Genomic DNA, 25,586 nt, shown 5'->3' on the forward strand with positions numbered 1-25,586 from the left:
AGGGGGCCAGCCATCGGTAGGCTTAGAATGGACCAATCAGCGTGAAGTGGGCGGAGCCAGTAAAGTCCGGTGTCAGTGGGCTTAGAACGGGCCAATCGGCAGGCTTACATTGGAAGGGTGATCAGTAGGCTTGGAAGGAACCGCGTGGAGTTGATGCACCTGAGTCGCGCCATCTGGTGGCACGAGGTAAGTTTGGATGTATGAGATAGAGACATTGGGTTAGAACCATCTGAAGCCGCCGCCGCCGCGCACCGTCTGGTGGCGGGCCAATCGGTATAAGTTTGAACATCTGAGATAGGGCCGCAACGGGGTGCCGGTGAAGGCAGTGGCGGCGGCCAATCAGAGGGGGGGGGGGCTGGGAGAGTGCGCGGACCGGCTTAGAATGGACCAATCAGATGGGTAAGTTTGGACATCTGAGATAAAGCCGCAGCGGGGTCGCTGCCGCCGCGCCTGCACCAATCAGCGTGAAGCCGGGGGGCGGGGTGGAGTCAAGTAATGAACATAAACGGGCGGGGGGCGGAGCTATGGTGAACCAATCAACGCGCGATCAGTAGCGGTGGCCAATCAACGGGGGGCGCGGAGCCAAGTAATTAGCATGAAGGGGTGGAGCTACGGTAAACCAATCAATGCTCAGTCAAGGCTTAGCATGAGCCAATCAGCGTGTGAAGTGGGGGCGGAGCCAATTAATTAGCATGAAGGAGCTACGGTCAAACAATCAAAGATCAGTAGGCTTACCATGGGCCAATCAACGTGTGAAGTGGGCGGAGCTAATGGCGGCCAATCAGATGGCTTTGGATTTGGCTTGTGTTGGCTTAGAACTGGATTGTGTTGGCTTAGAATCGGCCATCTTGGATTAGAAAAAAGAGGCCGTTATAGCGCTCGGTTCTTGTGCCGCTCGGTTCTTATGCCGCTCGGTTCTTATGCCGCTCCAAAATTATACAGTCTATGTCTATACTACTTAAATAAGCTACGCTTCTTATTATATTCTTCTTATTCTTCTGTTCTATATATTCTATATATATATATATATATATATATATACATATATATTCTATATATTCTATATATATATATATATATATATATTCTTCTATTCTTATTATAGCGTAGCTTATTTAGTGACTCTACTTGTAACGACCGTAACGACGATGAAGCGATTAAGCCCCCAGGGCAGATAACGATATCATTCGAGATGGTGGTTGGCTACACTGTTAAAACAGAACTTCACCACATAGCACCCTCCTAGCCAACCATCTTCCCGAATGATATCATTCTGTGCATTGATTTGGTGAAAATGGGAGGAGGTGCCTATCTGGGACAGATTATCTTGTCCAAGATAGGCGCCTCCCCCCTGTTTTGAACAAATCATGACACAGAATGATATCATTCGGTATGATGATTGGCTAGGAGCGTGCTATGTGGTGAAGTTCTGTTTTAACAGTGTACGAGCGTGCTATGTGGTGAAGTTCATTTCTAAGAGTGTAGTCACACTGCAAACTTAATGCATTAAACGGAATGGCAGTAACTTCACCTCCTAAGTCCTAACCAACCATCATCTCGAATGAGATCGTTCTTTCTCCTGATTTGTTGAAAGCAAGAGAGGTGCGTCTTCTTTTGTGACATGCAGTATGCAGGACATTATTGTAACAGAAAAGGAATACGCCTCCTCTTTTCCACAAATCAGGGGAGGTAATGATGTCATTCGAGATGGTGGTTGGCTAGGAGTAGAGATGCGAAGCCCCGAAAAAAAAACAGGAAATCTGGGGGGGGGGGAGTTTTTCCGTGTTTTTTCCTCGTCTCCGGAAAAATTGCCCAAAATTTCCAGGTGACAAAATTAAAAAAATTTAAATTTTCGTGCCTTCGATGCGTTCCAACCCGTTCCACTAATCCGCCAACAACCACCAACTAGGGCTCCTTCTGGCTGCTCCAAGCGATCGCCATCGCGTTCACATAATGTCGGAGTTTTGGTCGGAGTGGACGGGTTGTTCCAATAGACCTTAGAGTTGAACTACGTAACGTTCAAAGCTAGTGGCGAACAAGGTCGCGTCCGAAAGCCACGGTCCTGAGGGGATTACGATGGTCCCTGAATGGAACGCGACCTTCGGTCCTACTTTTCTTTCAGCGAACGATTGCCCGTTCTTGAAACCCAGCTCTCCCCTTACGATCTGTTTTGGTTTCGGTCTGTCTACCAACGTCATGATGACGTTTCTCAGGTAGAGGTTTATTACCTATCGCTGAGTAGACAGCAATCTTATGGGATGCATGCTCTGCATTTATGCCTAGAGGATGAACACTACTAAAGTTTCTAGCTTATTGTATGTCGTGGCTTGGCCGGCAATGCTTCGACTCAGCAGTAACCGCGTTTGTTTCTATTTTTTCAATTTTTCGGAAAAAAACTCGAAAGAAACCGCTTCTTCTTTTTTTTTTTTTTTTTTTTTCGAGCGATTCAACATTTCCTGAAATTTTGCATCTCTAGTTAGGACTTAGGAGGTGAAGTTACTGCCACTCCGTTTAATGCATTAAGTTTGCAGTGTGACTACACTCTTAGAAATGAACTTCACCGCATAGCATCACGCTCCTTGCCAACCATCTGAACTGTACGAAGCGAGCCCGCCGACTGTGTCGGCTCCAAACGGCGATTTCAACGTGTTGCCTGTGACACCTTTTGTATAGGTGAATTTGATAGGTGCGTATCTTCAGCACATAGCACGCTCCTAGCCAACCATCTTCCCGAATGACAACGTTCTCGCCCATGATTTGTTGACAACGAGAGGCGGAGCCTATTATGTATCTATTATGCACGGCTACAAAATGGGCTACGCCTCCCGTTTTAAAAAAAAATTAGAGACGAGAACGTTGTCATTTGGGATGATGGTTGGCTAGGAGCGTGCCATGTAGTGAAGCCATTAGTGAAGTCTTGATCTTGGAGAGGGTAAAGCAGAACGTTATGTGTACCACCGCGTTGGCGTATGATTGGGTGCTACAATTCTTCAGATGACGTAACCGATGGATAGAGGTATCTGGACGGCAGCGCGTCTACTCGCCCGAATACGAAAGAGAGTGCGCTGCACAAGTTAGGAAGGAGAAGAACTGAACAATAAATTGTAAATAGAATTACGAAGCGTAGAAGAACAATATTACATGTATTAAACCCGTAACTAAATACATGCAGATAGGAGTTCTTACCTCCTTTAAGGATATCGTTATCTGGCGTGATTTGTTGAAAACGGGAGGCGTGCGCCTTTTCTGTGACAATTATAAACAACATATGTGTCACAAAAAAGGCGTACGCCTCCCGTTTTCAACAAATCAGTGCTGATAACGGTATCACTCAACATGATGGTCGGCTAGGAACGTGCTATGCGGTGAAGTTCATTTTTAAGATTGTAGGGTATTATTCCATTCTTTCACAACATGTCGCAGGCACTGGGAAGTTTGATTCAGATCACGGTTTCTACATTGCTCACTCGGTAAAAAAAAGAGAGAGAGAATAAAAACAAGGTTGTGTCGTGGTCACATCCTGTGTGCAGAATGCATCAGTGTCATTTTGCGACAGCGTAGTTTGTGAGCGGCGCCGCTGACTCCGGGAGCCGCCAGCTTCGCATTTTTTATATATATTTTTATATAACATTACTTTTTTTTTACATAACAGCGCTAAAAATACTACAAAGGACGCACACTAAAACCGAACTGGACGCACTTACAACATTGTATTACTGGTATTGCCCTTGCACTGCGTTTTCGTCTTCATATACCTTTAAATAATCATTGTGACACACTCGGGGTTCAACACGCGTCGTGCTCATCGTAATTGTCCCGTAGAAAATTACGTAATTTACTCAATTTTTCTAATTCTCGTGGAGCGTATTATGCCCGATAGAAGACCAGATGTACTACAGTGGTTCAGTAACTAAAGTTAAAGAAGTCTCTTATTTACATTTAATCAAACCTTATATTCTAAACAACAAGGTATCATTTTTCTACGTATATATAGTCTCCCTGCTTTTAATCAGAGATGGGGAAGTTACTGCCACCCAATGTACACTTTTTAGTTATTGACCTTTCTACTGCGCACATGCCGTAGAACCGCACCAAAGTTTAATACTGCTACAGAGCTACTGTCACTGTAAACACATTGCTCGTCCCTATATGATGAGCGTCACCTGAGCGTCCTAATATCCTCTACCCGAGGAACGTCGTCATGACGTTGGTAGACAGACTGAAACGGAAACAAATCGGAGGGCTGGGTTCCACGAGTGGGCACTTGTTCGCTGCCTCCTATTGAAAGAAAAGTAGAACCGAAGGTCGCGTACCTTTCAGGGGATCATCGTAATCCCCTCAAGAACGTGGCTTTCGGGCGCGACCTTGTTCGCCCCCTAGCTTCGAGCGTAGTTCAACTCTCGAACTCGACGAGTTCGGAAAATCCCAGTGCTCTTTGCGCACGCATTGCATCCTGGGCACTTGCTGAAGCGGGGGAGCGAAGAATAATCCTTCACATTTCGCTTTCGCTGACCTTGACACGTCGTGGACAATGGACCGGTAGGGGAGAAATATGAACAGTTTGGAGGTCGCCCGTTTCTTTCGTATTAGTAAATTCCCACAGTTCAAAGTGACGCTAAGCACTCTGGGATTTTCTGAACTCGTCTGGCCCTGTCGAACACTATGAAGTCATTTGTTTACAAACAGGGAGATGCCTGTATACGACCAAAACAGGATTTGTGAGGTTCACCGCGTAACAAAAGGAGTGAACCGCGCTACGCACGCGGCGTGCACGTGGCTGTCGTCTCACTATATAGGGATCGATGTTTGTAGACGAGAATCGAACAAAAGGAACTTGGAACTTTCCTCAAGTTACTTTCTCAAAATTACCTAAAACAAAAAGAGGAACGAGTTCCTCAAGAAGTTGCTGGAGCTCAAAAGTAACGAGTGAAGTTAAAAGTCACGGGGAAAAAAGTAGCTTAGAAAGGAGTTACATGTAACGAGTTACCCCCAACACTGCTTTTAATGCGGGTGCATAGTCGTTTGGGAAGCTCATGTATTTCATGCAGTATAGAGAAGTATTTGGGTCTCTGCGTGTAGCCATTTATACACCACTTGCTTCCGGCCACCAAACTTCCGGTCGTCAAGCTCCTTCCTGAAACTGTAGCATATGTGGTAGTCCAACGCTGCCACGTCAGGTGAACACGGTGTATGTGGGAAACGGTTCAATCGAAGATCACGTAGGGTCGAAGTGTAGGGATTGATCGTGTTTGAGGGTACACCCTTTTCGAGCAGTTCACGGCCAAGGCGAACCTCAAATGTTTTCCCAAGGTATCACAATACGTTTCATTGTTCATTGTTTGTCCAATATAGGCATTTAACGTCCAAGAATTGTACCCTGCAGACTAGTAGCGCTAAAAAAAAAAAAAAAAAACATAGATCGGGACGTTACTCGTCAAAAAGAACTCGTTACGAGGTAAGTTACCGTGTGAGAAATGTAACTAAGTTAATAACGAAGTTATTTAGCCTGCAATGTAACTCGCAGTTACGGAGTTCCTTAAAAAAAGAACGAGTTACTTCCAAGTTACTTCGTGCACAAAATAGCACTACACAGGTGCTGGGCGCGTGAGCAGTTGAGTTCGTCCTTGAGTTTCCTCCGGAGGAGTGCAACACGTACGCTTAGATCGTTTTCGTTTATGTCCAACAATCCGAACGCTTTGCATCTTAGTCTCTGCTGTGGGCGCACAATGGTTCAGCTTCATTTCAATGGCATCGGTTCTTATATTCCTGAATAGAATACTGTCATTGATTGAATATCACGTTTTATGGCCTAAAATGCCACGAAAGAACCGGAGAGAAAGCAAGAAAATAAGTGTACGTGAGTGAAAAGCGAATTAAAAGTAACTTGGAACTTAGCTTAAGTTGCTTTGGCAGAGTTACCTGAAAAAGAAACGAGTTCCTATTAAAGTTACCACGGCGCAAAAGTACCGAGTTAAGGTACAAGTTACCTAAAAAAGGACCTTCGTTACAGCAACGAGTCACTTGTAACGAGTTACTCCGAACTCTGCAAAAAAAAAAAAAAGAAAACAGACAAACGAACACACACGGGTAACGCTACCCGTGTGTGTTCGTTTGTCCTCGTTTTTAACGTTTGTCCTCCTGTTTTAACAAACAAACAAATGTTTTAAGCAACTGTGCCCTGGTGATGCCGCTACAGCTGTATGCCGGCTATACCAGGTCGTGAAGAGATCAACATGTTTGTGTTGTCCCCTGCGAACTTCATCTCCTGCTTCCTGCGTTCATTTGTGCACTTGCTGCAGTGATCTGCTACTGTGCTGCGCTTTTACGTGGCTGTGAATATCAATGGCTTATGTCAGTGACAGATAAGGAAACGGATGACAGACTCTTGCACTTCTTTGCCGCAAACATCCAGTCGGGGAACCATTTGTGCACAGCTGTTACGTGACTGCGTGTTTTTTTTGTTTGTTTTTTTTTAGAAAAACACACATACATATATCAGGATATCTGATAGTCTATCACATGTAGAAAGAATAATAAACACGATAACACAGTACAAAATTGGAAATCAACTTTTAAGGTATAGAAGAACGTCTACCGGAGCCGGCCTGAGACGTTGAAAAGAATGTTCCTTCATCGGAAACAGAAATACTTGGTTACAGCTTGGGCCACCTCATGGTTACAGACAGTGTTGGACCATCGAAGCTCATGGACACCTCCTTGCGCACGCAGAGCTGATCTCTCGTCTTTTACCTTGCCATATCATGTGAATGCTAATGTTGCGTGCTAGCCCGCTTGCAAACAGCTGACAGCACACGAACGCAGCGTAATATGTCCTACTTTCCGTCACCACCCTCTCTGCACACCCCTTTTTAACTTTTCCCACTCCCGTTGAAGTATGTAGAGGGTTGGGTCAAGATCCATTTGGCAAAAGGAGCAACAAAGATATAAAACACTGAAGCTATTCTTTAATGGATACAAGCTTGTCATATTTCAGCAACCAAGTCAAGCTTTCGATATTTTATTTTCGTTGTTACGTTTCCCACTCTCTCTCTTACACCAAAATGGCGAAACACACACATTCAACCGTGAACCGCTTAACAGCCCCGTTACATGGGCAGTCTTCAATTATCATTGAAGCCAATGGCATTGAAGATGCGCGTAACGCCACCGAGCGTGCAACGTGTGAACTTTTCAAAGGGCACGGGATACAATACTCTCTGTGGCAGGTTGACAGGCTACGCGCATGTTCAATGGCCATTGAAAGCAATGATCATTGCTTCCAATGATCATTGAGAGCAATGGCCGTTGAACATGCACGTAACACAACCAAGCGTGCAACGTGTCAAGTTGTCAGAGCGTGGGATCCAATGCACACTGACAGGTTGACACGTTACACGCTAGGTGGCGTTACACGCATGTTCAATGCAGAGCCGTTTATAGAGAGAGTTCGGAGATTAGGAGGAGCCTAATTTGAACGCGTCATGCGACGTCACGACTGAACGACCTCCCTCTCCGCGCTCTATTGTTGTCCAGTCGTCAACTTATCGCCGCCGCCATGTTCACGCAAAGCGTTGATCACGATGCAAGGTGGAAGATAGGTGCGTACGGCGTCCTTCCCGACCCCTTCGTCCTTGAATCCTTTCAGTTTGGTAACAAAGCCCCATGTCACAGGTGCCTGTGGGTCATAAACCAGCGACCCTGGTAGGTTACGTTGAGCGCGACAAAAGTACATGTCGACCAGCCGATGAACTGCATTAAGATGGCGCCTACCTGCGGGCTGATGAGCGGATTTCGCTTGGATTCGGTCCTTTTGGGCGGTGCAACACAGACTCTGACGTCAAAACAGGCTCCGCCCGTGAAGCGGCAAAAGCTCAAAAGATTGACAAACTCTCAATATATGCGGCTCTGGTTCAATGCGGAGCCGTTTCTTGGTAGAGTTTGGCCATTGGGAGGAGCCTGTTTCAAAGCGGGTCATCTTACGTCACACGACGGGTGGCGCCAAAGTCAGAGCCGCCATTTTGGAGCGGAGGTACAGCCTTAAGATCTCCCCGTGCCGCGGCGATTAGCCTTCCATTCCGGCCTATTGGGCGGAGCGATGACGTGCTTGACGTCACACCAAGCACCCCTATCCGTGCGGCAAGACATCAAAGAATTTCAAGACTCCCCCCATGAATGGCACTGGTTCAATGGCCGTTGATTTCAGTGGTCATTGAAGACGGGGTGTTAGACTGAAACTCAGTCGAGGATGAATCATCACGGGTTCTATTGGAAACCTCCACAACAGGCTACTACGTCACTTTGTCTGTGCGCGGGAGATAGGGTAAAGTTTGGAGAAACCACGTAACCAAGTGTCTGTCCAATCACAAGGCAGCAAAAAGGAACATTCGTTGACCGGCATGGGTCCACGTACGCCTCAACCTTCCTTGGAATCATCGACTTTTTCATCGAATGAGCATTCCGCCCTTTTCGGATCTCGCTCGCGAACGTTGTCCTATTGATCAACTCGATCGTTACGACTAAATCTCCTTTTAATAACTTTATATTTCAGCGGTGCAACTTAATAAACAGGAGTGTTACATTTGACGACTCTATTAAGTAACTACCAAACTGAGTACATGTAGTTGCGTCACCCAAAATCGACACAAAGGCAGTTAATCGACCAAACCGCGTATATGTATATGAGCGTATAAAGGAGTTAATACAACTTTTGGAGTGTACACGTCAGTCGATCGATGGGGTGGGATGACCCCCATCAAAAGTATCATGTTCTACTTTAAGGCCGACTCACTTTCTTTCTGCACACTTGGTACAATTTGTGCATACTAGACAGGGAGTTAATCGACCAAACAGTGTATATGTAGTTACGTCACACGACGCTCTATAGACCTATCAGTTTATCGTGTTGCGTATAGATACATATATCTACGCGCTTCTGTTTTATTCTTGCTTCCGGCGTTTTCTTTGCTCTGTGAACGATATGCAATATAGGTAAGTCAAAAAGCAAACTTATAAACTGTCAAATACTGCGCACGCCTACATTTTCCCTTCGAACGCGGTTCCTATGAACGCGGTTACCCTCAGAACGGTTACTTGGAACGGTTACTCAGAACGGTTACTTGGTTACACTCACAACGGTACTCCAAATGAACGCGGATGTGCAGAGACATTCAAAGTTCATATGGTACGTCGACTGGTTGCTTGCTTTCGTGCCCAACTCTGGAGTGCAGCACCTGTAGAACACAGACGTAACGCTCGGCTAACTGCAACACAGGGGTGGCATAAATCCTCCATCTTTGTAAATACCCTCAAGCGGATGCATATTGCAAAACCGCTACCTTGTCCTGGTCACACGTCATAGAAAACGTCATTTGACGTCATGTGACTATGTTTGCGCATCGTTTTACCGCTTGCCGACATATTCCCGGCATAAAGCCAAGAGATTAACGCATTTTGCCAGCGTAAACTATGCTGTTCTTCTTCCGCAACGTGGTGACCCCTTTCTGCTTATAGCTTAAGCGGCTCAGTGCGTCATCACTTCTTTGGAAGCCGTCAAGAAGCCTTATGTACAAAATTGCGCGTTGTACTACGATCTTATCGGCTAAAAATAATTTCTGTGGTCGAAAGACGTCCAAAACGCCGGACAGAATCAACAAACGCGTTGTTTACAAACTGTTTGACAGCCGGTCGCGGGGCGCTGCCATCTTTATGGTCACGTGTGCGTCGACGTTTGCTATGACGTGTGACCGGAACCTGTCCAAGATGCATTGCGTTCGCCCAGCACGCTTTCGTCTATGGAGCAATACACTAGATGCCACCTCTGTGATCTGCAAAGTATGTAGATATACATATAGGGGGGAAAGAGCCGAAGCTTTTTGGTTGCAAGTAGTGTATTGTTTGTAAGTGCTGAAACGTTGCCATAGCGGTTAATGAACAATGTAATGCATTTTACTGGGCTTAGATATTTGTGGGTACCACACTGCAAATCCTTGAAGAAACGAATAAATGCAACGTTCTAAGTAATTAACATGCACATGGGGGAGGTGCCTGCTCATGAGAAGGTCTACAATTTCACGAAAGGCTATATACAGCTGCCATGCTTCATTGCCATACACAGCTGCCATGCCATACATGATTCTCTGTTTGTCGGCTGTGCATGTTAACATACATTTAATCACCTTGATGTGCATACATATATGGACCTCAATGTGATTATATGCGATGTGCTGGTAATTGTGAATACACAGTTACCAGCATATTGCCACGAACCCAGCAGTTTTATTCAGCGTTACACCCTTGACACCCCAATTGCCATGAGGGTGTTAAAATACACCTTAAAAGGTGTGCGCCATGAACATTTTGATTTATACCCTTTAAGGTGTAAAACGATTTAGAGTGTACCAGCACTAGACAGCTGTTTCGGCCTTGCTGGGCCGTCATCAGCAGTGCGCAGGCAGGCACCGTTTGAGCAGGTGGCCTGAGAAGGTCACATGGAACGACATATTCTCCCGTCCGCGTAAGTGACTCGACACTGAAAGCCCAGTGCAAAGCCAGTGAAATATACTGGCAGTGAAGCACACCTATTTCTACCAGCGCGGTTGAGGATGCGGGTCTTACATACGCGAGTACCGTACGGATATACAGCCGATGGCGCCCGCACTCGCGTGTAAATTTAATGGTTTCCCATTGTTTGGCTCCGTCAGCCCCTAAATATTAGAGAGAGAAATAAGAATTTCTAAAGTAACTTAACTATAGTGAACAATTCGTTTATTGATTTTTATTTTACTATTTTGTACCCTCATGGCCCTTAGGCAGGGCTCTAGCCAGGGCATTACGGAGGGGTGTCGACATTGGTACATATGAAATATACAATACGTAATAATATAACGCAGTATGTAATACATAATACTATATAGAAATAATATAGGTCAACATGTCCAATATAGAAGATGTTCGAATATGATAATAATAGGACACGAACGCAATAAAACAAAACTAAAGGAGAGACAGATATAGAGATGAAAAAAGAGAGAAAAGAATAGAGAGAAAGAAAGAAAGAGAGAAAAGAAAAGAAAGAAAAACCAGGTACGCTAACAAATAAGGCAGTCAGTAAGAGCTGTCCTGAACTTTGAGGCATCGGTAGTGGTTATGATTGTAGATGGTAGGTCATTCCAATCCCTGATTGTAGATGGGAGAAATGCATGATGGTGAGCTGTCATTTTACATATGGGACGTTGGATTTTGTGTTATAGTTATAGTGGAAAACCTCCCCACTTCATCATCACAATATATATGTTGTTGTTGTTGTGTTATAGTTACAGCTACTTTAGATTTTCCTTTCATCTCTCTAATTTCAGAGACTATAGTCGTACACTCAGAGAAAAATCTATACCTTTAGAGGTATAGATCGCCTGCTCAATAGCTTAGCCCGTCTTAGGTATTATTTTATACCTCGGTTACAGGTATAAAAAATAGCCCTCAACAAAGGGCTATATGCCATACCTTTAGGGGTATAGCTCTATACCCCTGTGAGGGTCTGCACGAGTACCATAAAAAAAAAAATGTGGAGTTCAAATCTAAAGAAAATTTTCAATGAGCAAGATCGCTCTGCGCAGTCATCAAGTGTATGTATTGTCATCAAGCAAGATAACTACCTATGGAGGTAGCCTCTTTTACACAAACTCTATCTTACATACCAGATAACAACGCTCCAAAGGGAGATTGCTTTTTGTACGTGCCATACCCTGCGAACAATCCTGAAACTCCGGTAGAGTCGCTACGGGGGAGCAGTACAGTCCAAGCAGCAGTCATCAAGTGTGTATCGCGAGATAGACATTTACAGGTCAACATATACTGATATACTGATGGCGACTTGACAAACTGTGGAGCAGCTTTCGTCTGGTACGCAACCCTAAGGGTGAGGACATCTAGATTCAACATTCCAGCAATGAAGATTTTATGCAGCCATAACTAACCATGTGACTGGTTTTTGATATATGCTTCACCACTTGTAACAGGTCCTCAAACCTGAAGAAGTGCAGCCTACTGCACGAAAGTCTTGTTTTTTAATGTATATAGTAAACAGCTGATGCTCTTAACCGTCTTTGTTATTTTTATTCATGTTTATTTAGATAGTATTGTACTGATGTCTCTGTTTCTTAGTTAAATATCCGTTTAACTTAGCTGATACCGTCTCAAAAAAAATAATAATGATGTAATACAAGAAGTTGCGGAACTAAAGGTATAAAAAACCATAAAGGTATAAAGAAACAGAAGCTATAAGCAGCCTCATCTATATTCCGTGAAAGGCATAGCCTGGTGATCTATTCCTGGTACTGGATATCTTCCCTCGCTACCTTTCGTTGACTGATATTCCACATGAAAGTTACACTCCGAGAAAGAATTACTATAGTGACATTGAATTACTTAGCTATAGGTGATCAGCAGCTGAAGCAGGCACCAATTGATGCAAAGCTACCAGTTTGCTATCCCAACAAGCTGAGTTTTCTAATTTTCTATCTGAGTTTTCTATTGAGACTTCGTGTTGTGTCTGTCCCTTCGTGTTCCCCAGTCTCGGGGTCTTACATTATGCATCACCTTCATCCGCTTGCTTGCTAGCCATTTTTTCGTCGAGTTTTCTAAGTTGAGCTCCAAAATCAGCAGAGTGGACGCCCAGCGGTTTCTTTTTTTTTTCGTTCTCTTTTTATTTTCTTTTATTTATTATTTATTATTTTCAGAAACAGAGAGCCTCACATCGGATTTACCCCATTGCATTTCAAAATACGTTCCGGGCTATACAATCGTAATAGCTAAGCTGACGGCGGCCGACAATTTGTGCAGGCTCCAAACGACGGCTTTCGCAATGGTTGTAAAATGTGGCAAAAGTTTGCTGAAGATAAATACCGTATAGACCTCATAATTTTCGGAGAAGCAGATTTTTCGATGCTTTTTATTTAAGACGTCAGGTAAGACACGCTGTATACACATATTGGACATCTTTATGGCCAAGACCAATAGGGTGCACAAACGACAGAGGTGCTTCAAGCAGTCGGAACGCCGCTGCCAGTGACAGGAACGTGTTCGCGGAATTAGCGCATCTCGAGATAAGGTGAGAGCCGCTATTCTCAAGAAGAAGCAACTCATTCCGTTGCATGTTGTGAAATGAGCATCGGACGATCGGAAGCACTCTACGGAAACGATACCATAAAAGAAGCTCTCGAATCTAAGATCAACAACGTCATCTCAGCCACTTCAAAGGAGTTGATAACCGATAAGTCGCGGCCTTATTTCACGAGACAACTATGATTATCTGCGACTCCACAGTGGCTTAACTATGGATTAACTGGATTAACTGTGGATTATTTAACGTTAACCACCTGAGGCCGAAATATCAGTGCACCGTACACTACTGTCAAAAAAGTAAAAACACTGAAACTTCCGTTTATTAGCATGGGCAATTGAAATGCGGCAGTCGTTGAAAGAGCCCGACAGCGACGGGATGTGAACCTGCTGTGAGTGAAAGCTGCCTAATACATCTTTTTAGAGTCCTGCACGGGCACGGGCCCTGACCTGGCCCGCGAGCCGGGCCGGGATTGTTATTGGCCCCTGTGCTCCGGGCCGGGCCGGTCTCGGACCGACAAAGTACGCCAACACCGCGGGCAGAGCGGTGCCCGGGCTTACAAAAGACGCCAGCACGGTGGGCATGGCCGGGTCACGCAACTAATTCTACGCAATCGAGGGCTATTAGTTCATATCATCACGTGTTTGCGTCATCCCTGTGCATAGTATTTGCAAACACATGCAAGGAACACTGCATTAGTTAGTTAGTTTGTTAGTTAGATAGTTAATAAATTAGTAAAATAAAACACTGTATTATGCGTATAATTCGACCCTCTATAAATTCTCAATGCCACTTTACATTGCTCCTAACTCCGCACGTATTTCACAAACAAGTTCACGAAGCTTGGTGAGAGGGGTAAAGATTGGGAGAACGAGTTTGTCGACAACAACAACAAATGAATCATGACTATGGCCTGGGGTGATTCACCGCTTGTCGACAGCATCCTCTATGTCCACAAAAACTTTGTAGTGTAACGATAACGCGCTTGCCCTCGTGCGTTCTGAATTTAATTTGGTCTCGTGCTGTTGTGGTGTTAAACCGACAGTTCTTGTATGCTTATGGCCGTGTCTTGTCTTCTTATAAATTTGTTAGATAAGCGCTTGAAACACGTACGTCACGGCTGGAACAATACTCTTAGAAATGAACTTCACCGCATTGCACGCTCCTAGCCAACCATAATCTCTCATGATAGCGTTATCTTCCCTGATTTGTTGAAAACGGGAGGCGTACGCCTTTTTTTGACGCCGGGCCATTTTTCGATGTGCTCGGGTCGGGTCGAGTCGGTCCGTGCAGGGCTGTATATCTTATACGATCATTCCGCATTGCATGTGTCGCTCTATTACGCTTTAACTTATTCTTGCATAAAATATTCTGAACGCACCAATCCATCAGGCTTCACCTTGGCCCTCCTGTGATGAGGGACGCCCGAATCCCGATGCCGGACCGATATGCTATGTCCGGATACAGATATTGAACTCCCGATGCCCAAGTACCGTTCTACCCTAAACGGCAACAGCTGCGAAATTATTTTTTCGAATAAGGAGATTTACCTTATCAGTGATCATCCCGGCACCTTCCACACACCCTTTACCCCCCCCCCCCACGCACCACCAACAACCAAAACAGGAAAATTTGATTTAAAAAAGTCGAAAGCAGTCCGAAAAGTCAGCAGTTACAGCGCCTGTCCGGGTCCCTCATGGCTGCCTGGGCCTACAGGCTAAAAACAGATGGTGGTGGTGGTGATGGTGAAAGGGCTTGCCGTTGTCGGCCTCACGTATGTGGGCAACGTCACGACTGACGCCCTGGGGAAATGTGCGTCCTGGGCCGACTTCTAGGGGAACTGTGCCGACATATGTCTGAAAGCGGCTAAAAACAGAACTTCACCGCATGACACGCTCTGCGCCAACCATTGCCACGCATTGATAGCTAGGGTTTTCGCTTCTGATTCGAGGAGAGAGGGAGCCTTTTTGTGTCAATTATCATACATCCAAATTGACATAAAAAGGCGTGCGCCCCCCTCTGTCATCGAATCAGAAGCGATATCCGTATCATTCCTGGCAATGGTTGGCGCAGAGCGTGCTATGCGGTGAAGTTCTTTGTGTGTGTGTGTGTGTGTGTGTGTGTAGAGAGTTAGAGGTCCCAGCCTTGTCCCGTCATAGTGTATTGAGGCCGGTCTCTGGTTACGGTTACAGCTGCCTGAAGAACGTGGACAGCACGCCCTATATTGCCACCTGTGAATCCGTCGCTTTTCCGGGGGTTGTCACGGCCCCTCGCATCCAACAACAACAATAAATGATGCCCTCGCATCCACCTTTCGTTGCATGTGGCTAAATCTCGCACTTCCACTGACACCGCAACAAAATCCTGACTTTACACCGCCGGGCCAACCATCTCTCCGAATGACATCGTTCTCCCTCCTGATTTGTGGAAACGGGAAGCGTACGCCTTCTTGTGACACTTACGAAGTACACTCTTAAAAATGAAATTTACCACATAGCACGCTCCTAGCCAACCATCATCTCGAATGACATCGTTCTTTGAAAACGGGAGGCGTACGCCTTTCTTTCTTTTTCTTCCTTTTTCTTTTTTTGATACACTTATGAAGTTCATAATTGTCACAATAATGGCGTACGCGTCCCTTTTCTAGCAAATCAGAGGAGAGAACGACGTGATTCGAGTTGGCTAGGAGCGTGCTATGTGGTGAAGTTCTGTTTTAACAGCGTGCTGGCCATGTCACGTCTGGGAGGTACGCTGGTTCGAATCCTGGAGCCGGCTGTGCTGTCTGGGGATTTTTCATGGGTTTTCCTCGGACGCTTTCAGACACATGTCGGCAAAGTTCCCTGCGAAGTCGGCCTAGGACGCGCATTCCCCCGGAGCGTTAGTCGTGACGTCGCCCACCTCTGTGAGGCCGACAACAGCGAGCCCTTCTGCACTGGACCTGCTGTTCTCTTTTTGCCCTAGCGCAATATGCACTCTCCACGCGCTCATACTGCAAGGTCTCACACAACTCGCGGCTACTGGCCGCTCTGTAACGCTATACAGTGGATCCCGCGGGACACGTAGGCCTTCTTGGTAACACCCGCGCAGACAGAATCGTGCGACTCGCAACATCTACCAGAGCTCGCCCTGCTACCCCGTACCTCCTCACTCTCCACCAATGGACGATTTTAAAAAGATGCGCGCGCCATCAAGCGCGTGGCGCAAGGCAGCATGGGAACTTTGAGGGACACTGCTCCGTCGTCTGCTTCGGATATGGTTCATATCGGCTGACGCTGTGGCTGCGCACACCGGGAATGTTGTTGTTCTTCTTCTGCCTCCGCCTCTGGCCGTATCGTAATGCTTGAAGGCGCTCTAAGTTCCCATGAGCCCTTGCGTACCACAGGTGGCGCTTGCTTTTCTAAAATGGTCTATTAGCCGCGTCCTTTTCCTCGCTGCGCTGTGCTCTAATAATGTGAATGTCTAATGTGAATACGCGGATTTGAAGGGAGACCAGAGCAGAGACCAGAGCATAGCGCACGTCAAAAGAACCCCAGGTGGTCCAAATTACCCGCATTCCTACCCTGCGGCATGTGCGACATGTCACCACACTGCGCACACAAACGTTGCGTGTAACATCACAGTACCAGAGTACCATTTGTGCTTCTAGATACGCCTCCGAGCCTCGAGAACACATAGAGCAGAGGCGGGCTGGGACCGGGCCTGACCATGGAGACAGTCGGGTACGGGCTGGGCCCGGGCCGGCCGAGTCGGGCTGGAAATCTATAGAAGACTTCGGACCTGTGCCGGGTGCGGGCCGTAGCAGCCGGGCCTGGGCCGGGCACGGGCCTGAAAATTAGGACCGTGCAGTGCTCTAACTCGTATTGCCAACTGTAGGATGGGACACGCGTAAGTTTGCCCACGTCACGCTTCAAAAATAAAGCGCCACCTGTCAAGATTTTAGGAAAAATCTTCCCGGAAACAACACCTCAAGTGTGTGTGTATTGTCATCTAGCACCTCAACACCTCAAGTCAGACTCTTGTTCGATGCGCAAAGTGTAAAATATGTGCCGAGAACGCAAGAAACATCGAGCGAGGCACTGCTTCGTGACGGGCAGTAATGGGTAGAGGTGATTGCGGGTATACCCGCGCAGTTACTCTCAGTTACCCGCGCAGTTTTGCGACCTGCGAGTAAGAATTCAGTGTCACTGCGGGTTGTGGGTAAGATGCGGGTAGAGCCGTAACGCATCCGCGGGTAGTGCGGGTGAACCGGCATTACCCGCGCCCACTAACTAAACCCACTTTTTGAGCAACTCAACTTTCTCATTAATTTTGGCATTTTCCCCTGTCTCCAGAAAAACACCCGCAAAAGTAAACTTTTTCGCATACCCATATGGTCATTTGACCTTTCACCGAAGCGCCTTCGTCTACAACTTGAATAGCCGTTGTTGAAATTCGTCTCAGCTTGTTTTTTGAAAGAGTAAACAAAAACCTAAAGCCCAGACCAAAAACACATTACAGAGATACCAAAACCCTCATGCACAAAAGAACCACACATTACCAAATAAGTACAACAGACAGGCGCATGAATGCCTCCGGTTTAAAAATCATGCAACTCTCGACAAGCGTCTCTGTACAACAATGCACTATACACTATACACTATAAAAAGACTATATAATGCTATACACTACACCACCACACTACGCTACACGTTGTACGCTACACTATACCTTACTATATAGCTACACTATAGCTTGATGACAATACACACGTCTCGGCTGACTCATCTCGCAATATCGCGGTCAGATTGGATTAGCCGTCAGTCGTTCCCACGCAGGCCCTAAAAAGGGGACTAGGAATTCAATAACGCTTCGGATTGCGGGTAACACAGTGTGGGTTAACACGGGCACAGTGCGGGTATACCCGCGCTGTGTCCGTGGAACGTGGTTTCATTACCTGCCATTCGCAAGCTGGAACAAAGAAAAATGCGTGTCTGTGGATGAAAGTTTAAGACAAGGAAATATTTACTGCAAATTCATGTCCAAATTTTACAGTTCCTTTAGTCGAAAAATTGAATGAAATCGCCGAAGGTCACGCTCGTAGGTGTCACGGAATGCAGGCTTCGTTTTTTTTTTACGGCACAACGTAATGAGGCACCGTGTGCCCACGAGCTTTGTCCAGGCAACACAAAGATAAGGATGTTTATTCACGCTTTAAGATTAGCCCAGACGTATTGCGAACATCGCCATAATTCATGCTGTCCACGACCGCAAAGCCCCGGGAGTTTTGTGGGTTTCCCAGACTTCGAGTGCCGTACTGAAGATACGTTATCCTGTGCAGCCGAACTGCACGTGATCCAAGAAGTGGCTTACAAGCCTCGGCATCTATCTTTATTGCAACATCTCCGAAAAAAAAAGGAAGAAAGAAAAAACACTTGCACCGTCCCGGATCAAAAATTTCACCCAGCTCTTCCAATAGATTTCGCCGTGTGTGTGTGTGTCTCCATCTGCTTCGGTGTATCGGCTTGAATAGTGAGTCTTAGTGCGTCGTACGCTATCGCCTTTGCGTCCGGAAGGGATAGCGTTGATGGTTCGGCGCACGCAACACAACAGAAAGAGATCTTCGCGCAGTGCGCAGAATCAGCAACTCTATCCGCTCTATCCCTTTCGTATTCGTAAGGCGATAGCGTACGATGTACTGAAACTCTTATTGAGAGTTTTAGTGCGTCATACGCTATGGCCTTTTCGTACGTAAGGGATAGCGTGGTGGTTCTGCGAACTGCGCGAAGCTCCGTGCTTTGCACGTGCGCTGAACCTCCAACGCTATCCCTTATGTACTAAGACTCTCTATTGTGTGGCATTTCCGTACAGAATCGTGCGTTTCCATTGGGAGGATTCGGCACAATAAGTGGATATATGATGCGCTTCTCTCGTGTTCGTGCGAACGCTGCTTGTAGCGAGGCACTTGTGAGCGAGTGGAACAAAAACAGATAACGAAGGCAAACGATGGGTAGAACCTGAATGAATAGATAGGACGTTTCGCGTGCGCTCCTCGTGTCGATCGCTTATTCCATCGTCAGAAAGAATACTCCTATACGATGATGGTTTCGGAAACCGTGCCATCTTAAAAGGGATTTTGAATTCGACTGTGGCAAAAAAAAAAAAAGAAGACAATAGATTAGAAAGAAGAAAAATAAAAGAAAAAGGGTAAAAACGGAAAGAAAATAGAAATAAATGAACTTCGTCTCCCGTCGAATTCTGCTGCTCTCGTAGTCAAGTGTCGACTTCTGCGTCTACCCCTGAGATGCGGTAAACCTCCAGGTCATTGCCCCAGGCCTGAAGGCTTCACGATGATCCGATTGAAAGCTTGTGGCGAACTTGGTTTCAACGACTGTATGAATCAGGTTCATTTGATCAGAATGCATCTGGATGGATTCCCCGTTTTCAAAGGCACAATGATGTGCGCTACATGGTCTAGAATGGCGGGAATGTCTTTGTATGGCGCTAAGTATGAAATTTATGCTATGTCTGAGGCTAATGAATACGTGGTTTGTAGCACACATTTCGCATAATCCAATTCTGTAGACTGGAAGATGTGTGAATTTTCGTGGCAACTAATGGAAAAAATTTCGTGACGATGGTCACCGTCGTCTGCTATGAACAGCTGCTTGCGCAGAACGTGCCGGCCGACGGCTAGCACTTGAATTACTGCAAAGTAGTATTCGACGTCAAAGTCAGACGTCAAAGAAAGACGTCAAAGTACAATAACTGTAATGTTTACTCAAGGACGAATTGCGGTAACGAATTACACATGTGTGGTGCACACAACGCTTGGAACCACGCCAGCGGCATGGTCGAATGGGAGCTCGTTGGTGGTCGTGCTGACGCCTGGTGAGTTCGAATACTATCACAGGCTGTGCTGTCTGAGGTTTTCCCTGGGTTTTCCGGCAGTCTTTCAAGACGAATCTTGGCACAGCTCCCTCTGAAGTAGGCCCAGCACGCGTACTAACCAGCCCTGTCCCCCACTCCTTCGTGTTGTCCTCTCCATTTGTCCACATCTGTGCGCCGCTCATAGCCATGGTTGCTTCGCGGCGCCAACACGAAATAAAGGAAACACATTATGGAAGCTGCAACATGCAATTGCCCAGTGAGGACAGAGGCACACTATAACTGTTTCTCGTAAGGGGTCGCTCTCTGTTTAGAGTGCACAGACGTGCAAAAAAAAATTGTCCTTGCGGAATAAAATACGTTGTTACCTTGACTCTTTCTCTTTCTAGTCCAGCTTGCTTCCTGCGTGATTTATGAGCGAAAAAACCGGGAAATGCGTGATTTCCCTTTCCCTCTCCTCAAAAAGACCGGCAACCCGGAGCGTGCTCTCATTGGCCCCCTCACACGACTTGTCCAATCACAGCGGGAGATCGTTTGAGGAGACCAGTCCCGAGGCTTTCCGCAATCGTCGCGCTTCTTGCACAGGAGAGGATTGATTGATTGATTTTTAAAAGAAAAAATGGAGATGTTAGTCTCGAGTCACTCGGGACTGGCTACTCCAGGACGGCATGTTAAGGCATTATTAAGCAAAGAAAGGGAAATTACACAAAACTCGACGCCTTGCAACGGAATGGAAACAGAATAAATGAGAACATCGCCACCTAGCTTGGCACCAAAAGCGAAATCTCAATGCACAAAAACAAAGAGCGTCACAATCTGTCAGAGAGGTCCGTCGAAACGAGAAAAAAGAAAAGAAAAAAAAGACACAAGGGCGCGCATGGCACGGGAGAGGGAAAGCTTACATTGCGGTTTCTTTGCCGTGTAAGTAGCGCCAACTGGGCAGGTAAACGTGAATTAAGTGGGGCACCGCTTTTTCCTAGAAGCTGTCAGACCTCTGGTAATACACGTAGGCATTAAAGTAAACGGGCGGCCTAGCTCACGTGCTTCGTACCGGGACCCGCTCCTGAAGCCGGCTTTGGGTTGAAGCAAACAGCTATCCTTCTCGGGGGCTTTTAAAAAAAGAAACGAAATTACTATATTTCCACGAGTGACAGCGTTATAACGTTAATTCTTTTTCTTGGCCGTGGAGCTGCATGTCTGAAGGTAGCAAAACAAGTATAATTATCCCGCGCGTTAAAAAAAAATCCGGAAAAGATTTGGCTGGAGCGGCCAAACGCGTAACTGAATCCCTTCCGAGCAGAGTTCGAGGTAACTCGTTACTGTAACTAAGTTACTTTTTTTGGGTAACTTATAACGGAACCCGGTACTTTTGCGCCGTGGCAGCTTTCAGAGGAACTCGTTTCATGTAACTTTGCTAACATAACTTAAGCTAAGTTCCAAGTTACCTTTAATTCCCTTTTCGCTCACGTCAACATATTTTCTTGCTTTCTCTCTGGTTCTTTCGTGGCATCTTTTGCCATAAAACAAGACCTTCAATCAATGATAGTATTATATTCAGGAAGTAAGAACTGCTGCCATTGAAATGAAACTGAACCATTGTGCGCCCACAGGGAGTAAGATGCAAAGCGTTCGAATTGTTGGGCGTAAACGAAAACGGTCTAGGCGTGCTGCACTCCTCCGCGGGCAACTCAAGGTCTAACTCAGCTGCTCACGCGTGCTGCACCTGTGCAGTGCTATTTCGTGTCCGAAGTAACTTGGAAGTAACTCGTTCTTTTTTTTTAAGTAACTCCGTAACTGCGAGTTACATTTCAGGCTGAAGAACATCGTTATTAACTTAGTTACATTTTTCACACGGTAACTTAGCTCGTAACTAGTTCTCTTTGAAGGGTAACTTCTCGATCTATGCTTATGAGCAAAAAGGTGCTAAGGACTTTCATATTTTCTCACTACCCTTCGTTTCCATTTCAGAGGACGTCAACCATTGGTCGCAGCTCGGTCTACGAGAGATAACGTCGAGGAATAGGCATGTCCCGAATACACGGAAAGCTCGCAATCTCATTCTCTTCCTGGGCGATGGTATGGGTCCATCGACTGTAACAGCAGCACGTATCTACAAGGGACAGCGGGTACTTAACGTTAGTGGTGAAGAGGCGACCCTTTCGTGGGACGAATTTCCGCACGTCTCGCTCTCCAGGACCTACGGGTTGGACGTACAGACTTCGGATTCTGCTAACACAGCCACAGCCTATCTGTGCGGCATCAAGGCAAACTTCGAAACCCTTGGCGTGAATTACAAGATAAAGGTAAAGCGTGCAGTTGTCCTTCCTTCCTTCTCTGGTTCCGCCTTGCGTCGTAGTGATAACGATAACATAACAATTAGGATAATGTTGTATTCACACGAGGGACATCATTACGGGATTTTCTAGTGGAAGAAAAAGCGAAAACGCTGCTCACGGTGCCAAAGTTCTGTCCCATGTGATGTTGAGCCTTCACACGGTGCCGGAATATTGGGACTGGCGTACTACGTACTTAGCAGACGACACCATCAGCGTCTTTTCCGGTCGTCTGCTACGGAATACCTTGTGGCTGCGTCGCAGGATATTCCCTACGGTTAGCAGTGTACGTGAACGCATGACGTTGAACGCCCGCGATCACGTGACAGCAGAACGCTATGACGTTTTTCGCATCTTCCGCTGTACCATTTACTTCTTACTTACTTTTACTTTTTACTTGTTACTATCACTAATAACGAGTACACTCTTAAAAATGAACTCCACCGCATAGCACGCTCCTAGCCAACCATTATCTCGAATGATATCGTTATCCGCCCCGATTTGTTGAAAACGGGAAGCGGCCGCCTTTTTTGTGACACTTATGCTATTGTCACAAAAAAGGAGTACGCCTTTTCAGTATGCTGGGAATAATATCTAGAAAGTAAGTAGGGAATAGTATCTAGAAAGAACAACAGAGAACCTGATGAACTTTGCAATGGCTATATTTTTGACTAAGGTCAAATATATTTCGACGGGGTAGCTGGTAAGTCATACTTATATAGTTTTACGTAGCAGGAAAAGGTTCTTTCAGTTCTTGTCTTTCTGCTGCGTAAAACTTTTAAGTCTATATTTCATTTTTTTTCTTTTTTATCTGTTGGATCAATTTAATATCGCAATATCTTCTAGAGCCACACATGTCACAGCGATACTGCCACGCATGTTCCGAGCATAATGGCCTGGGCTCAGAAGGAAGGTTTGTGGACAGGCGTGGTAACGACGACCAGGATTACCCACGCGACGCCTGCGGGAAGCTACGCCCATTCAGGACATCGCGACTGGGAAGCAGCTGTGCCTGAGGGTTGTGTAGCGAAGGACATTGCCCAACAACTTATTCAAGATAGTCCTGGTCTAGGATTCAGGGTAACTTGTTGTCCGCGGCACGCACCGTGCTTGCAGAACTGAGCGATGCTGCTGTTCCTAGGTTATCATGGGTGGAGGACGGAAGATGTTCCTCGGTAAAGATGCCACAGACGACGAGGGCCTACCTGGAGTCCGTCCTGACGGCAAGGACTTGATCAAAGAGTGGGTGGAGTCCAGGAAAGCGCAAGGCAACGCTGCTTACATCTGGAACAGGAAGCAACTGCTGTCTTTGGATACTCAGAAGACTGACTTTGTTCTCGGTGGGCATGCGTTAAATTTCAATTTAAATCTGATTATTGATTGATTATGTGTAATTTAAATCTAAGGCACATATTATTTCTATTAATAAGTTATAGTAATATAATGTATAATACTGTGAATTTGGAAGGTTGTTCCAATAGTATATGCGGGCATTTGCACCACTTAATATTGTACCACTTAATAAAAAAACTGAGCACTTAATATTTAGGCCAAGAGGATCTATGATACCAGATGCCACACCGAATTGAAATTCCTTAATAGAAAACTTGAGCGGACAAGAACGATTAGCCTTCTCGGAGTATTGTTCCAGGAAACTCTTTCCTGCACTCTTAGAAATGAACTTCACCACATAGCACGCTCCTAGCCAACCACCATTCCGAATGACAACGTTCTCGCCCCTGATTTGTTGAAAACGGGAGGAGGAGCCTATTTTGTGCCGTGCATAATGCACAAAATAGGCTCCTCCTCCCGTTTTCAACAAATCTAGAGCGAGAACGTTGTCATTCGGGGTGATGGTTGGCTAGGAGCGTGCTATGTGGTGAAGTTCATTTTTAAGAGTGTGGACAGCACATGTTAACGTAACGGTTTCAAAGCTGACCTCTGCCGATGGGTGGGTATACTAAACAGGCTGTGGATTGTCCTGCCTCCTGTGGAAAAAAGACAAGTTTATTATGCCCTTTTTCGCTCTCGTCTCACCTAGTCTTTTCTAGTATGGGCTACGACAACCCAAGTAAATGTAATAACCTTTTATTTTACAAAAACGAGCTGTAAGTGCAACTGTAAATATATGCTCGCAAAATTGAAGCGCTCCTTCCTTCGTATCTTACCACATATTGAGCCTGAACCAGTAATTTGATACAAACAATTGCATTGGAAGTATTTCCTCAATTCAAATTGAACACGCAAAGTTTCCTAAACGAATGTAGGAAAAAAATAAACCTTACGATTTCAGAGAATACTGAATACATGTCTATTTATGTCTCTATTTCTTTTAATTTATTTCGACTAACTGCGGCTAAGTGGCCTGGGGTAGCCAGTCTGACTTTGTCCCGACTTAAATCCCCATTTTTTTCTTTTTCTATCACATCACATCACATCAATACGTGTACCTTCCTCACGTATACGGCTTTCAACGAATCTGGTGGATCATCCCAAGGTTGTTAAACGAAAACTCTGTTATGCTATAGGTGCTGCAAAATAGTGCCTTCCGATCCAACTTCACTAAAACTATCAAAGAACTGTTATTTCTATAGACAACCTATCCCTTTCGCTTTGAAAGAAGTTCCCAACAATAAAACCTTTGGGTGTTGCAGACTTCTGTTGTACACACCATTACCTGCGTTATGTATGGAAACATGTAAATGATTTCTTTTAATCTGATTTTGTATTTTGTGCAGACTCAAATGCTTTGTATGTCAAGTGTGTTTCACTACACTCTTAAAAATGAACTTCACTGCATAGCACGCTCCTAGCCAACCATTATCTCGAATGATATCGTTATCTGCCCTGATTTGTTGAAAACGGGGGGCGTACGCCATTTTTGTGACACTTATGCTGTTCATAATTGTCACAGAAAAGGCGTACGCCCCCTGTTTTCAACAAATCAGGGCAGACAACGATATCATTAGAGATAATGGTTGGCTAGGAGCGTGCTATGCGGTGAAGTTCATTTTTAAGAGTGTAGGTGTCGCTGCCGTTGGCCAGATTGTAGGGGGCATGGCCGCGTCAGGCCAACAGGGATACAGAAGGCCTGCTTATTGCCTACTCTCCCTCCTTCTCTCCCTCCTTCTCTACGTGGACATATATAATCAGAGTTCGTCTGCTACTGCGATTCTCCGTTCTGCGAATTCACGAACCGGCAAATGATTGCAGCTTACTTGGAACCTGCAGACCTGAATATTTAGACAAAAAGTGCAACACGCTTTACAGAA

At 45.7% G+C, this 25,586-nt stretch overlaps 1 protein-coding gene across 1 annotated transcript in view; it reads left to right on the plus strand.

Annotated features, from left to right (window-relative positions):
• Positions 1–25,586, plus strand: part of LOC135368218 (alkaline phosphatase-like) — a 43,982-nt gene that overhangs the window by 13,811 nt on the left and 4,585 nt on the right. Inside the window, exons 2-4 of the mRNA XM_064601365.1 lie at positions 21,950–22,284; positions 23,161–23,394; positions 23,456–23,654. Coding sequence (XP_064457435.1) covers positions 21,950–22,284; positions 23,161–23,394; positions 23,456–23,654 — 768 coding nt within the window. The remainder of the gene's footprint in view (positions 1–21,949; positions 22,285–23,160; positions 23,395–23,455; positions 23,655–25,586) is intronic.

Source organism: Ornithodoros turicata, chromosome 9 (assembly GCF_037126465.1).
Source record: "Ornithodoros turicata isolate Travis chromosome 9, ASM3712646v1, whole genome shotgun sequence".
NCBI lineage: Eukaryota > Metazoa > Arthropoda > Arachnida > Ixodida > Argasidae > Ornithodoros > Ornithodoros turicata.